Source organism: Helobdella robusta, assembly GCF_000326865.2.
Source record: "Helobdella robusta unplaced genomic scaffold HELROscaffold_34, whole genome shotgun sequence".
In the NCBI taxonomy this organism is placed as follows: domain Eukaryota; kingdom Metazoa; phylum Annelida; class Clitellata; order Rhynchobdellida; family Glossiphoniidae; genus Helobdella; species Helobdella robusta.
Window position 1 is genome coordinate 789,316 of NW_008704659.1, and position 13,153 is coordinate 802,468.

Consider the following 13,153-nt stretch of genomic DNA (forward strand, 5'->3'; position numbering starts at 1 on the left):
CTACACACACACACACACAAACAAACACGCACACACAAACAAACACACTGACATACTACAGACGCCCACACACACACACACCACACACACACACACACACACACACACACAGACAAACACACACACACACATCTGCAATACTAACAGTAGCGTCAGCCTGGATCATTTCATCTTTCTTCTGAACGGCAACATTTTGGACGATACCATTTGAATGTTGAGGGGGTGTCAAGACGATGACTGTCTCATTATTTCGCTTTTTTATTAAAATAAAAATAATTAATTAAGTAAATATCTTAATAAATATTAAATTAAGATAATAAATGAAAGTGATCGCTAACATCATCATCAACATTTACATCAAATCATCATCTATATCACCACCATCATCAACAAAATTTTGGACGATGCCATTCGATTGTTAAGGGGGTAACAGGATTGACACCTTTCCGTTAAACGCGGAATTAATTCGTTTCTTTTCTCATCATTAAATTACAATTTAACTAAATGACTATGCGGTTATAAATTATATTGCAAAAGTATTTATTCGTCAGAATCATCACCACCACCACCATCATCATCATTACCGTCACCATCATCGTCATCATCACCATCATCCTCACTAACTCCAATGAAGCCACTATCGATGACGTCATCGCCGTAACCACCGGAAACAGTATTCACATTAAGATCAGTAGTAGTAGTAGTAGTAGCAGCAGTAGTGGTGGTAGTAATAGTAGTAGTAGTAGTAGTATTTGTGGTTGTTGATGTATTTAGTTGATTGCTAATGTTGTTGGCGATGTTTAGTTGTTTGATGAGTGGCTCTGGCATGATGATGATCTCGCTATTTTTTAAGTAAGTTTTTCGCCTGATGGTGGAGATGATGATGATGGTGGTGGGGATGGTGATGGTGATGATGTTGATGACGATGATGACGATGATAATGATGATGATGATGATACGATGATGCTTTTGAATATGATAGTTAGTTATCATTCACGTTTTTATCACCCTCACCATCATCATCTTCATCCTCATCGTCGTCGTCGTCGTTGTCGTTAAAATCAAGGCAAAGTTCATCATCACAATCATCATCATCACAAATATCATCATCATCACCTCATCTTTGATAACATTACCATTTTTCAATTTCAAAGGCCCTTCTTTCCAGCCAATCATATTCATCGGAAAGTGGGCCATCCCCGGCTGCTGCAACATGATTGGTCGATGCCGTATGCAAATTAGGTGTGGACTCTACCGAAATAAATGTTAAGTTAGTGAAGCTGGAGTGAAACTTAAATGTGTTAGTTGAAATTAAACTTGAAAAAATATTTTCTTTTCACAGTGAATATAAGCAACAGTGACGGTGTTGTGGTCAAGGTGGTGTGTGTGTGCGTGTGTGGTGTGTGTGTGCGTGCGTATGTGTGCGTGCGTATGTGTGCGTGTGTGTGTGTAGAAAAAAACCCTTACTCATCAGCCCTGCGCCAGACAAAGACCTTAGATTACCCTTATGGGAGGGCACCGTAGAATAGCCCCACTCCCCTTCACCACCCCCTCTAACGCCCCCATCGTAATAATCGTTACCATAACCGTCGTCGAGATTTCTGAAGTTCGGGATATTCCTCCGCAAAACTTCCAGCTTCCTCCTTCTCTCGTTCAGCCTTGCATATGTTTCGCTTAACATTTCGTCATCGTCTGCTGGTTATTATTATTAATGTTATTAATGTTGTTATTATTATTATTGTTTTTTTTATTGTTATTATTATTGTTGTTGTTGTTGTTGTTGTTGTTATTTTATCCTAGCAAAAGAAATTACGAACTTAACACTGGCAACTGATCGAGGTAATAGCTTGATTGGTGTCTGACATTATCAACATTACGCCCCATTGCCGATGTATTTTGGCTCCTCCCACCTATCTTAACCCCGCCCTCATTAGCATAGACTACGTCGCTGTAGTCGTCGTGGGGGTTTTTGATTGGTCGAAAATTTGTAAGGCCCAGATTGGACAGATTATCTGAGCTGTGGTAGTGTGACCTGGTTTTCGAGTTTTCTATTGGTCGGCCAATTCGGTCTGGTTCCAGCAGTATGTAGTGGACTTTTGTTTGAGAATAAAAATTCATCATTATTATGATGATTCATCGTCATCATCACCATCATCGTCATCATCACTAACTAGCATTGGTGTCGTTGGTGACCTTTGACCTCCAAGATGATGACAAGATACTATCATTTCTTGACTTAATAAATTCATTGGAGAGAGAGTGATGAGATTGGGTGAGAGGATGCTGATGATGCTGATGGCGAGAGGGAGAACGAGTGAGATAGTGATGATGATTATTGTGATGGATGTCACCAGTTGGTTGTCCCCTCGCGGACCGAATTAAATTCAACTAAAAAATTATGAAACAGTGCCATTCTAATTGGGTTAAACAGCTTTTAATCATGGATTTTTTTAAATTACCTCACACACACACACACACATACACACACACACACACACATGCACACACACACACACACACATACGTTTTCGCTTCCTAGGACCATGGAATACAAATCCAATAAGGTTGACATCGTGGATGAGTTGTGTCGGCAGGCCTGACGGTGGTTGGGTGGAAGAAAGTTTTTGGATGATTGACTGATTGGATGGTTGATTGATTGAGAAATTGAGGGATTGTTTAATTGAATGAAAGATTGACTAAAAATGATTGAAAAAATGATAGAAGATCATGATCATCATTATCACCATCATCACCACCACCAATTCCACCACTACCACCATCACCATCATCACCACCACCATCACCACCACCACCATCATCATCATAACCTGCTGAGCGTCCAGTAAAGTCATCCTCATCGTGGCATCTCTGGTGCACATGTGGTTCAGTACCCTATCCAGAGTGCAGCTTATATCCAATTCCTTCATTACGAGGGGAAATTAATTTTAAAAAATAATTAATTAAGCAATTAAAACAGGTTTTTTAATGCAGTACGGGTCTTTTGAGTTTTTTTTTGATTATTTAGTCTTCACCAAATTAATGTCGGTGCTGTAGAGAGCGAGTTCGAACGCAAGCAGATCCCTGAATTTCATATGTGGTATTTCGTGCATACAAAAACATGAGTTACATATTAAGATACTCGAAAAACGCCGTTAAACCTTAAATAAAGCTGAATGTAAATTTACTGTTTAATAGAACAATTGAAATAAAATGCGCTATATAAATTGATTGAAACATAAACAAACAACAAATGACGTCACGAAACGTAGCGGACACACGCACACACACACACACACACACACACACACACACGTACACACACACACACACACACACACACGTACACACACACACACACATCTAACTTGATCTTGAGATAGATTGTAATCGGCTGCCAAATAAACAGACATTGCCATTGAATATACGTATATCTAGAGACATTTTTTAATTATTCTAATTAAAATTATTCCATGCTAAAAATTATTCATAATTATTTCTCATGAATAATTATTATATATAATCCATTCCCAAATAATTATTCAGAAATAATTATCTCGGAAAAAGTATTTCTTGCGAAGCGAACCTTCTCAAGCTCATCAGGCGTGAATAAAATTTTATCCAGTAACTCAGCCGGCATGCACTCCTCATAGAAGGTTGAAAACTTCTGAGCCGTCATCAGTTCGACGTGTCCATTGGGACATAGCAGGATAGAATCCGGAGTTATTGGGAGTAAGGTGGTGGCGAGTTCTTCAACATCGCCTAGTTTGTTTTTGGTTATTTTTTCTATAAAAATTTGAAGCTTAAAACCTAAATTTTAAATTAAAAAAGATGAAAAGCAGCAAGGGAAACCGTTATAAAAAATTGAAGAAACGCATTGCAACGTCCCACACAGAACCGCCCACAATTCCTTTTCCGTCAAGGGTCTTCCTTTGACCTCCAGGCACTCTGCTAATGTCACCTCGTGTTGGGGGTACATCTCTGTTCTCTGTAGATTGTTGTATTTGCAGTGGTAGCAGTAGTAGAAGCAGCAGTTGCAAAGTTAGCTACAGCCGCAACAGTAGTAGTGGCAATTGTAGTAACATTAGTAATAGTAATAGTAGTACGGCGTTGTCGTCGTCGTAGTAGTAGTAGTGGTAGTAGTGGTAGTTGTAGTAGCAGTAGTAGCAGTATTAGTAGTAGTGGTAATAGTAGTAATAGTAGTAGTAGTAGTTGGGGTAGTAGTAGTAGTGGTAGTAATAGTAGTAGTGTTAGTAGTAGTAGTAGTGATGGTAGTAGTAGTAGTGGTAGTTACTAGTTTTACTACTTAGATTCAATTCGTAAGTATTGTTGAATACTTTGACATTCTAAATTGAACTTTTTATGGTGTATATTTCAACTTTCCATTTTTTCTTAAACACAAACAACAACTATATATACCAAACATTTTTGTGTTATAAGATAATCAATTCGATTATCGTGAAAATAAATCAAAAAATGTTTAAATCTAAATTAAAGAATTAAGTAACTAATTGGGATTAAATCACGTAATTAAATAAAAAAATATTGAAAAAGTGTTAAAAGGATTAATATCTAACTTGTAGCGTTCAGTGAATTTATATGATTAAAAAAAGGTTATTTCAAATTAAAATCATTCAATTTAAAAATTAATTAACTCAAGATTGGCTAATTAGAGAACAATTATTTCAATTAAAATCGACGTCATTTAATTAGAGAAAAAATTAATTCAATTAAAACCAGAATCATCTACAAACACTTATACACAACACATAACAATAAAACAAGTGCAACACGTGTTATACAACACAATCCTCATCTGTGTACAACCAACCAATCAATTAATTGATCGATACACCTGTATTGTGTGTATGTATACAACATCCATACAAACATATGTATATACGGTGTGTATAAAATTGTATGTAAATTGTATTTGTACATAATTCATACAAATATATGTATAAAATGTATGCTTGTACCTTGTATATACAAGTGTATGCATATACTGTATGCAAATTCGTATCAACAAAATGTGTTTATACCAGAGTATAAACAGAAACACGTCTATATACAATATGTATACATGATTATGTATATACGTATGTGTATATATACCGAATGTGTTTGTATTGAAAAAAAATAAAAAAATGAATAAAAATTGGAAGAAAAAAGATGTTTTTTAGACATTCAAGGATTTCAAGCTTCTTTGTTCGGACAGATTTCTCTGGAGAATATTTTTTAATAATTTTTTTTTATTAATTAAAATTATAAATAATAGCTTTCAATTGATTATTAATTTATTTAAATAATTAATAAAAAAAAACAATAATCAATCAATCAGTCAGTCAATCAGTCAATCAATCAGTCAATCGACCGGTCGGTCTGTCAGTCAGTCAGTCAATCAATCAATCAATTTTTCTATTCTAATTAGTTTCTAGATTGAAAGTGTTTCTTTATAATCGAATCCAATCACAACCGCACTGCCAAGACACTCTACCTCTACACTATCAACTTAATAAATAGAAATAACTTTAAATTTGAAGTTGGAAGCACGCTGGTGTCGCGACCTCTCTAGCTTCTCTTTAGATACGACCAGCGACTCTCTTAAGCATTGAATTTCATCTTTCTTCTTTAACAAGTCGCTCTGAATGAATGGAAGAATGAATGAATGAATGGATGAATGAGTGGGTGAATGGGTGGATGAATGATTAGATGAATAAGCGAGTGGATGAGTGAGTGAATGGATGAGTAAATGGATGGATGAGTGAGTAGGTGAATGGATGAATGAATGGCTAAATTGTTCGATGAATTGATAAGTGGATAGATGTGTTCTTGGATAGAATTGATGAATGAATTGATATGTGAATGAAAAAATGAATGATTAGATAATTGGACGGATAGATAAACGCTAAGGCGAACTACTATTACTGCTAACTACAACGACTTCTACTACTACTAATAATAATAGTGACAACAACATTAATTCTACAAACAACAAAAATAACAAAAACATTCTCTAGCCGATAAGAGATTTAGATTCTCGTTCAGCCTTTCATTGTATATTTCTGCCGATCTATAGCAAAAAAAATTACTAAATTAACAATTGATAAAAATGAGTTAGTGAATGGTGAATGAATGAATGAATGAGTGAATGAATGAATGAATGAATGAATGAATGAATGAATGAATGAATGAATGAATGAATGAATGAATGAATGAATGAATGAATGAATGAATGACAAAATGCATGAATAAACAAACAAACAAATGAACAAGCGAACAAAAAATGAACATATCAATGAACTAATAAACAAACAGACAAACAAAATTTCAACTAAAATATGAATAAATTTCGATCGAATTAATCACTAATCCGACCTTAATCTACACAAATCCTGATCATAACCATTCAATTGATGATTTTTATCTAGAATAATCTCTTTCAGTCTGATAATCCTGTCGACAAAATCGTTACAGATGATCTTTCTGGTTTGTATCAAGTTGTTTAGATTCTCTCGCGGTATTTGAAGTATAGATACGGAAGGGAAGCTATTATCATAGTTTAGAATATTGGCTATGCTTCTCTGAAGCTCTAGATACTGTTTGTTTGTTTGTTTGTGTGTGAGTGTGGTTATTTGTTTGTGTGTGCGGTTGTTTGTTTGTGTGCGTGCGTGTGATGTATGTATGTATGTGTGTGTGTTTAATTGTAGAATGCTTATGTGAGTTTGTATGAAATCAACAAATGAAATCAACAAATTTATTAATCAATCAATAAACCAATCAAAACTAACCAGCCAATCAACCAAGCAACTAGCCAATCAACCAACCAACCGACCAACCGACCGACCGACCAATCAACCAAAACCAACCAACTACAACCAACCAACCGACCGGCCAACCAACATACCGCATCTTCACTAATCTCAATCAAGTCACTCAACTCCTTCATAGCGAATAAATGACTAGCTCTAACGTCATCGGCATTCATGACGTAACTTCCGTCAAACAAATTATCAACCTTCACTTTAGCTAGATGTACAGACCTCAACTCTTCCAACTCTCTCCTCAAATAAGCCACTTGCTGCAGAGCTTCATCCTTCGACAGTACTGTTTCATATTTAATTATAATTGATATAATTAAATTAATTATAATAATATAAATAATTATAATTTATATTATCGGAAGAGAGAAGAACGACAACTAATATACGATGTGCGTGTGTGTCTGTGCGTGCGTGCGTGTGCGTGCGTGCGTGTATGTGTGTTTGTCGTTGATACCTCTGAAAATCAAAAAGAGGATTAATAGCAATAATAATAGTGGTAACGAAGATTGAATATTTATCAATTTAGTCATAATTTATGAAAAATTACATATCTAATTTTCAAAAATTGAATCTATAATTTTCAAAAATTATAAAAAAATTATAAACCAACACGGGTTATCGCCACATTCGAGGGCTTTTAACTTTGCCCTGAGTTGGACCAGGGCATTTTGCTGCCTCTTTATCACGAGTTCGTGTTGTTCGCGTGAGCAGATATGCCCTTGGGAATTCAATCCAGCCAGTTTTGTTGGGCTCTATATAAATGTTGATGGTGGGGATGGCTATGGTGAGGAATTTGATGATGAAGATGCCGATGTCGATGATGATGTTGATGATGATTGTTGTTGTTGGTGACGATGATGATGATTATGATGGTAGTTACAATGGTGGTAATGATGATGATGTCAGTGACGACAGTGGCGTCAGCTAAACTCACCAAAGATCTATCGAGAATCGCCAGTTGTTTCTGCGACGACCTCAGTGGCAGTGTCGTCGAAAGCTGGATGACGTCATCATCGCCGCCATTTTTTATATTCTCAATCAGGTCCATCTTTTTCTCGACTTTTCGCAAAATTTTTTCATTTGTCGCCATCTCTCTCTCGTGGGAGCTGATGATGAGAGGGAGCACAAAACAATTCAACGAACAAGAACAAAATAGAAATACAACATCACAACCAAAATTCAACTCCGTTAAATTTTTGGAATAAAGAACTGCTAACAAACCAAATTTTTTCAGAAAGTACTTGAACTTCCTCTTGCAGCTGCTTCTCGCTGCTTTTGCTGATCTCAAGCTGCTCTTCAGCTGTTTTCAGCTGCTTTTCAGCTGCTCTCAGCTGTTCTTTTTGGTTCTCTATTATTCTAGAATGTTCTTCCATAATTTGTTTTTGCTCTTCTGATAAAAAACCTACAAATAAATAATATTCATCTAAAATATTTTATCCAAACTATCATTACATTTTGTCGTTTATATGACAATAAGATTATAAAAAAATGTTGGCATCAAAATGGTGTAATGGTAAAGGTGCCTGGCATTGCTTTTGTAGTGGTTGGGTTCGACTGCGAAGAGATTCTCGTGCGATTGTTGCTGATGCATTTGAAAATAATAAATTTAAAATTGTAAGAAAAGAAAATTGAAGAAATTTTGTGTTAACCAGATGAATCTGTGAGCCTGATATAAGCGGAGTTCAATTCAGTCTTCAAATCTCCAATGACGACCTCAAAATCGTCGACTCTTTTCGCGTACTTCAAATTTTCTTTCTTCAATTTCTGAAGTTGCAGTTGAAGTTTCGCGTTCTCTTCCAACGATTCCTGCACATCGGACGACTGCTTCATCTTCATAACTGCAGTTTTATGAACATCAAAGTAAAATTCAACAATCACAAACGTAAATTAATAAATGTGTTTGTGCGTCGGCAGGTTTATGTGTGTGTGTGTATGTGTGTGTTTATGTGTTTGAAAAATTATACTAAGACAGTCATAAATATGAAAAAAATTAATTATTATTTAATAAATGAAAAAATTCAACAATTCCAAAATTATCTTTAGAACCGTGTAGAAATTATTTTTTTAAAAATTTCGAGAACCGTCTAAAAAATTTTGGAGGACTGTTTTCTCAGCAGCTAGCGACTTTAGCTCATCTTCAAGCTGCCTCTGCTTCTCCTCCATGCTACAGATGGTCACCGAGTGCTGTATGACCTGGTCTTTATATTCTTTCAGAGTCAGTTCAAAGGTCAAGGTCGAAGTTTCGTGGTCGTCTCTGGACTCTTTGAGACGTTCTGCTAATGTTTGGATCTCTTGTTTCTGATTGTCCTGAAGATGATGTCATTGAATGAATGAATGAATGAATGAACGAACAAATGAATGAATGAATGAACGAATGAATGAATGATCGAACGAACGAACGAACGAATGAATGAATGAACGAATGAATAAATGTAAAGATGATTTTTCCACGTTTTTTTCCATTCAACAGAGAGAATTCTACAGAGAAAAAATACTTACAATGATGCCTTCGTGATTCTCCTTCATTTCTCTGATCGTTTCCTCATTCGTTTCTAGCATTGAACGCTGAGATTCTTTCAAATCTTCGATCTCCTGTTTTGAAAAAAAAATCAATTTGTAACTCAACATGATCGATGAATTAGCTCAAACGATAGGAGTGCGGTATCTCGTGTTGCTTTGACCAGGTTCGAATGCTGTCTGTCCAGAACTCGAAGACTATCACACACGATTTGTGTGTGTAAGACGCGGTGCTTGCGAGTGGCGTGTGGTTCGTCGTGTGGTGTGTGTGGTACGCGTCGTGTGGTGTTGGAAGTCATGGAGAAGAATGTTTGACTGTAGGAATTTTTATCTAAGCAGTTTTGCATAATAAAAAAACAAATAATAATAATAAAAGTAAAATGAATAGTAAGAAGAAAAGAATAATTTCATTTCTTACCTTCAGAAGGTTTTTTATTTCCTCGCCAGAACCCACTTTCAACGTGTTCATTTCTTCTAAAACATCTAAATATTTCTTCCTCTCGTCGTCCATCTCAGATTCCAGCGCGCCAATTTTATTTTGGTCTACATCGCCAATTATCATCATAATCATTAGAATAATTATTGTATTACAAATAATAATAATTATTATTATATTTCAAATGATAATAATTATTATTATATTACAATAATTATTATTATATTACAAATAATAATAATTATTATTATATTACAAATAATAATGATTATTATTATAATCAGATGAACTTATGAACTAACAATGTTGAATATCCGACTCACAATGGGCCTTAGCACGTTCAATGTTCCTCTCTAATGTAGAAACTTGTTGGCGTTTTGATGTTAATTCGTCGTTAATGTTTTGGATGTAACTCATAAGACCTGTGCATTACGATGGCAACACATGCAATGTCATGTCTGTCACGTACACACAACACGTACACAACAATACACACACACACACATACAGTCCATACACACACACACACACACATTCATTAAATAATGAATAATTGTAAATATCGATGTTAATTAAAAAAAATAATTAATAATTCGTCGAAAGATTTTAATTTAAAACTTTCAAACTTAAAAAGAATCACCATCTTTTGACTCAAAGATGACTCCAGAACTCCCATTCAGCAGAGCCGTCTCAATCTCGGACTGCCATCCAACGCAGAAATCGAATAACTTACTGATAGCTGCCAGCGAGTTGAACGTTACAACGGAGCCGAAATTCTCCAGAATCAAGTCTCTCTCATTTTCAAATTTCGATTTGGATTTTTCAAGTTGCAGGCAAGTCGGGCCACGAGTTTCAACGTCATTCTGTTTAGAAGATGTCATTTGTTTATTTTATAAAGAATGAAATAGTTTACAATTTATTTATTTATTTATTGAAAAACGAGAAAATTTATAACGTATTGTTATAAATTTTCTCAATTATAAATGTTATAATTATGAAATGAAAGAAATAATAAAAATGATTGAAACCATAATTTTCAAGCAAGTTTCGGTGAAAGCTTCGAACTCTTTATTATAAATGCACTTCTCATCTCTCAAAGACTCAATCTCCTGAAATAATTAATTATTTTTAATTATTTTCCTGAATTAATTAATTAATTATTACTTAATTATTTTTAATCATTTTATAATTCATTCATCGTAAAATCCACTTCTAATTTTTAAAATTCAATAATCTACAAACTCTGCAAATGCTCTCAACGACGGCTTCCAAACTACTGAAACAGTCGACGTCTACGTCGTCAGCAGTGACGTCATTTCCGTTTTTACTCTTGTAATTCAGTAAATTCGCGGTAACTTTTCGCACCTGTCCGAGATTTTAAATTTTAAAGATTAGAAAAAGCGATTGAAGTAAAAAAAATTAAGAGTGAATAAATAAAACTTATAACCGTCTCTCTGAAATGGTTCAGTTCTGTCTGTTGAGAGTTTACAGCTGCAACCAGCCGACTGCCTTCACTTCGCAGATCATCCAAAATCTTAAATGTATTTTTTTTACAATTCATATTATTTAATATTTTCATATCTAATATCTTAATATTTAATATTCTTTCTAGTAATTCTCAAAGATTTCAACAGCAAGCACGCAAATCAACGCATCTCTCAAATTGCGGGTGTCACTACAACAGCAAGGTCATACATCTCAACAATTAAAACCATCTCGACCGTCTCGAAATGAGTATTTCACGTTGTAATGAATGGATTACCGATTCCAGCTTTCCAATTTTATCACTCAATTCGGAATTCATTGCATTTGTGGCCTCGCATTCTTGTAGCAACTGAATATTTTTCTGAGTGAATAGTGTAAAATTTACAATATGAAAAATAACTAACGAAAGTATAAAATTACTTTTAAAATCTAATTTAATTTTAAATTACAAAAATATATTTGCCGAATTCAAAATTTTTTAAGTAAAAAAAATTATTCCATAATCCAAATTTTTTTTTACATTTCCAAATCCTTCTTACCGATTCCAAAACTTTGATCTCCCCGACCATTTCAACGTTCTTCTCTTTCATAAGATCATATTCTTGTAGCAGTTCCATGTTTTTCTTGTATTTTTTGCAAATAATTAATACATTAAAATCAAATTAAATTGAAATAATACATTTCAAATTTTATCGAGACAGATATTTTAAAATGATACTGAAAATGATAATAAAATAGATACTGTATCAAGAAATGAGATATCCTTTTCAAGATTATCAACTAAGTTATCGTTCACGACCGACTGATTTTTCTAAATGGGATTTTTTACGGTAAACATTTTCGTAATATCATCATTATGTATATATATATTCCTCTCTGTTTCTCTGTCTCTCTCTGTTTCTATCTCTCTCTCTCTCACACACACACACACACACACACACACACACACGCGCGCGCGCGCGCATGCAGTGACCAACCTGCTGACTCAAACGGTCACTCAAAATTTGGATTTCATCTCGACATTTTGTCAGTTCTTTGGTCAAATTTTCATTTTCTTGCTTCAAGTTTAGAATTTCTTTATTGTCATCTACCCTGTAGGTTAAATGGCTGGCCTCGACCGCTCTTAATCTGGTTACCTATGAATGGAGATTGTGATTATTTACTGTAGAATCTTTACTTTATATTCTTTATCCAAGTTTAATAAAATGACTAAATAAATTAATTCACTTGTTAATTAAGCAATTAATTGCATAATCAATTAACATTAATAATTTAACATGAGAGGATTTAATTATAGATTTTGTAACCGGTAAAATGATAGTTAAAATATAAAATCTATGTAACAAAATAATGATCATGAAAATATTAAAATTAAAAACGTTGATGCAAAATAACTTCAAAAATTTGTGAAAAAATCTTGAATCGAATAAATATTTAAAACATGAAATCATACAATAATTTAATTATTCAATAAATAGGTAATTAGACAGAAAAACAAAAAAAATCTTACTTCATTCTTTAAAAAATGAACCTCCTCGTATTTGACACCTAGTAGAGTTTCTAACTTTTTTAACTTATTTGACAGCTCATCTAGAAGGCTGTCCTCTTTGGTTGAAATTTTAATTGGACTGTTGTTGTGGTTATATGTGTTGTTGTTGCTACTGTTTTTGTTGTTGTTGTTGCTACTGTTGTTGTTGTTGTGTGTAACAATTTCGTTGTTTAAAAAGGCTTCATTGCTGGGTTTCTTGTTGCGTTCGTTCATGTTGGCGCCATTGAAATCAGCAAAAAACTGTGACAATTCATCAGCTCTTGTGGTTTTCATGAAGTTTATTGTCTGGGTTTGATTCTAATGTAAGCAAAGGTTCAATTGCTTACGATACGGTTACGAAATTTT

The 13,153-nt window shown here is 34.2% G+C and overlaps 1 protein-coding gene across 1 annotated transcript; it reads right to left on the minus strand.

Annotated features, from left to right (window-relative positions):
• Positions 1-5,193: 5,193 nt before the first annotated feature.
• On the minus strand, positions 5,194-13,021 carry HELRODRAFT_175580 (hypothetical protein; the record flags this gene model as incomplete). Its single annotated transcript, XM_009022997.1, has 19 exons — positions 5,194-5,221; positions 6,376-6,596; positions 6,905-7,104; positions 7,432-7,573; positions 7,756-7,927; positions 8,043-8,223; positions 8,471-8,659; positions 8,903-9,128; positions 9,321-9,413; positions 9,757-9,881; positions 10,077-10,196; positions 10,415-10,637; positions 10,803-10,883; positions 11,017-11,139; positions 11,222-11,308; positions 11,537-11,620; positions 11,799-11,882; positions 12,237-12,395; positions 12,770-13,021. The coding sequence occupies 19 exons, from the start codon at positions 13,019-13,021 to the stop codon at positions 5,194-5,196; spliced, it is 2,790 nt and encodes a 929-aa protein (XP_009021245.1).
• Between the last annotated feature and the right edge of the window lie 132 nt (positions 13,022-13,153).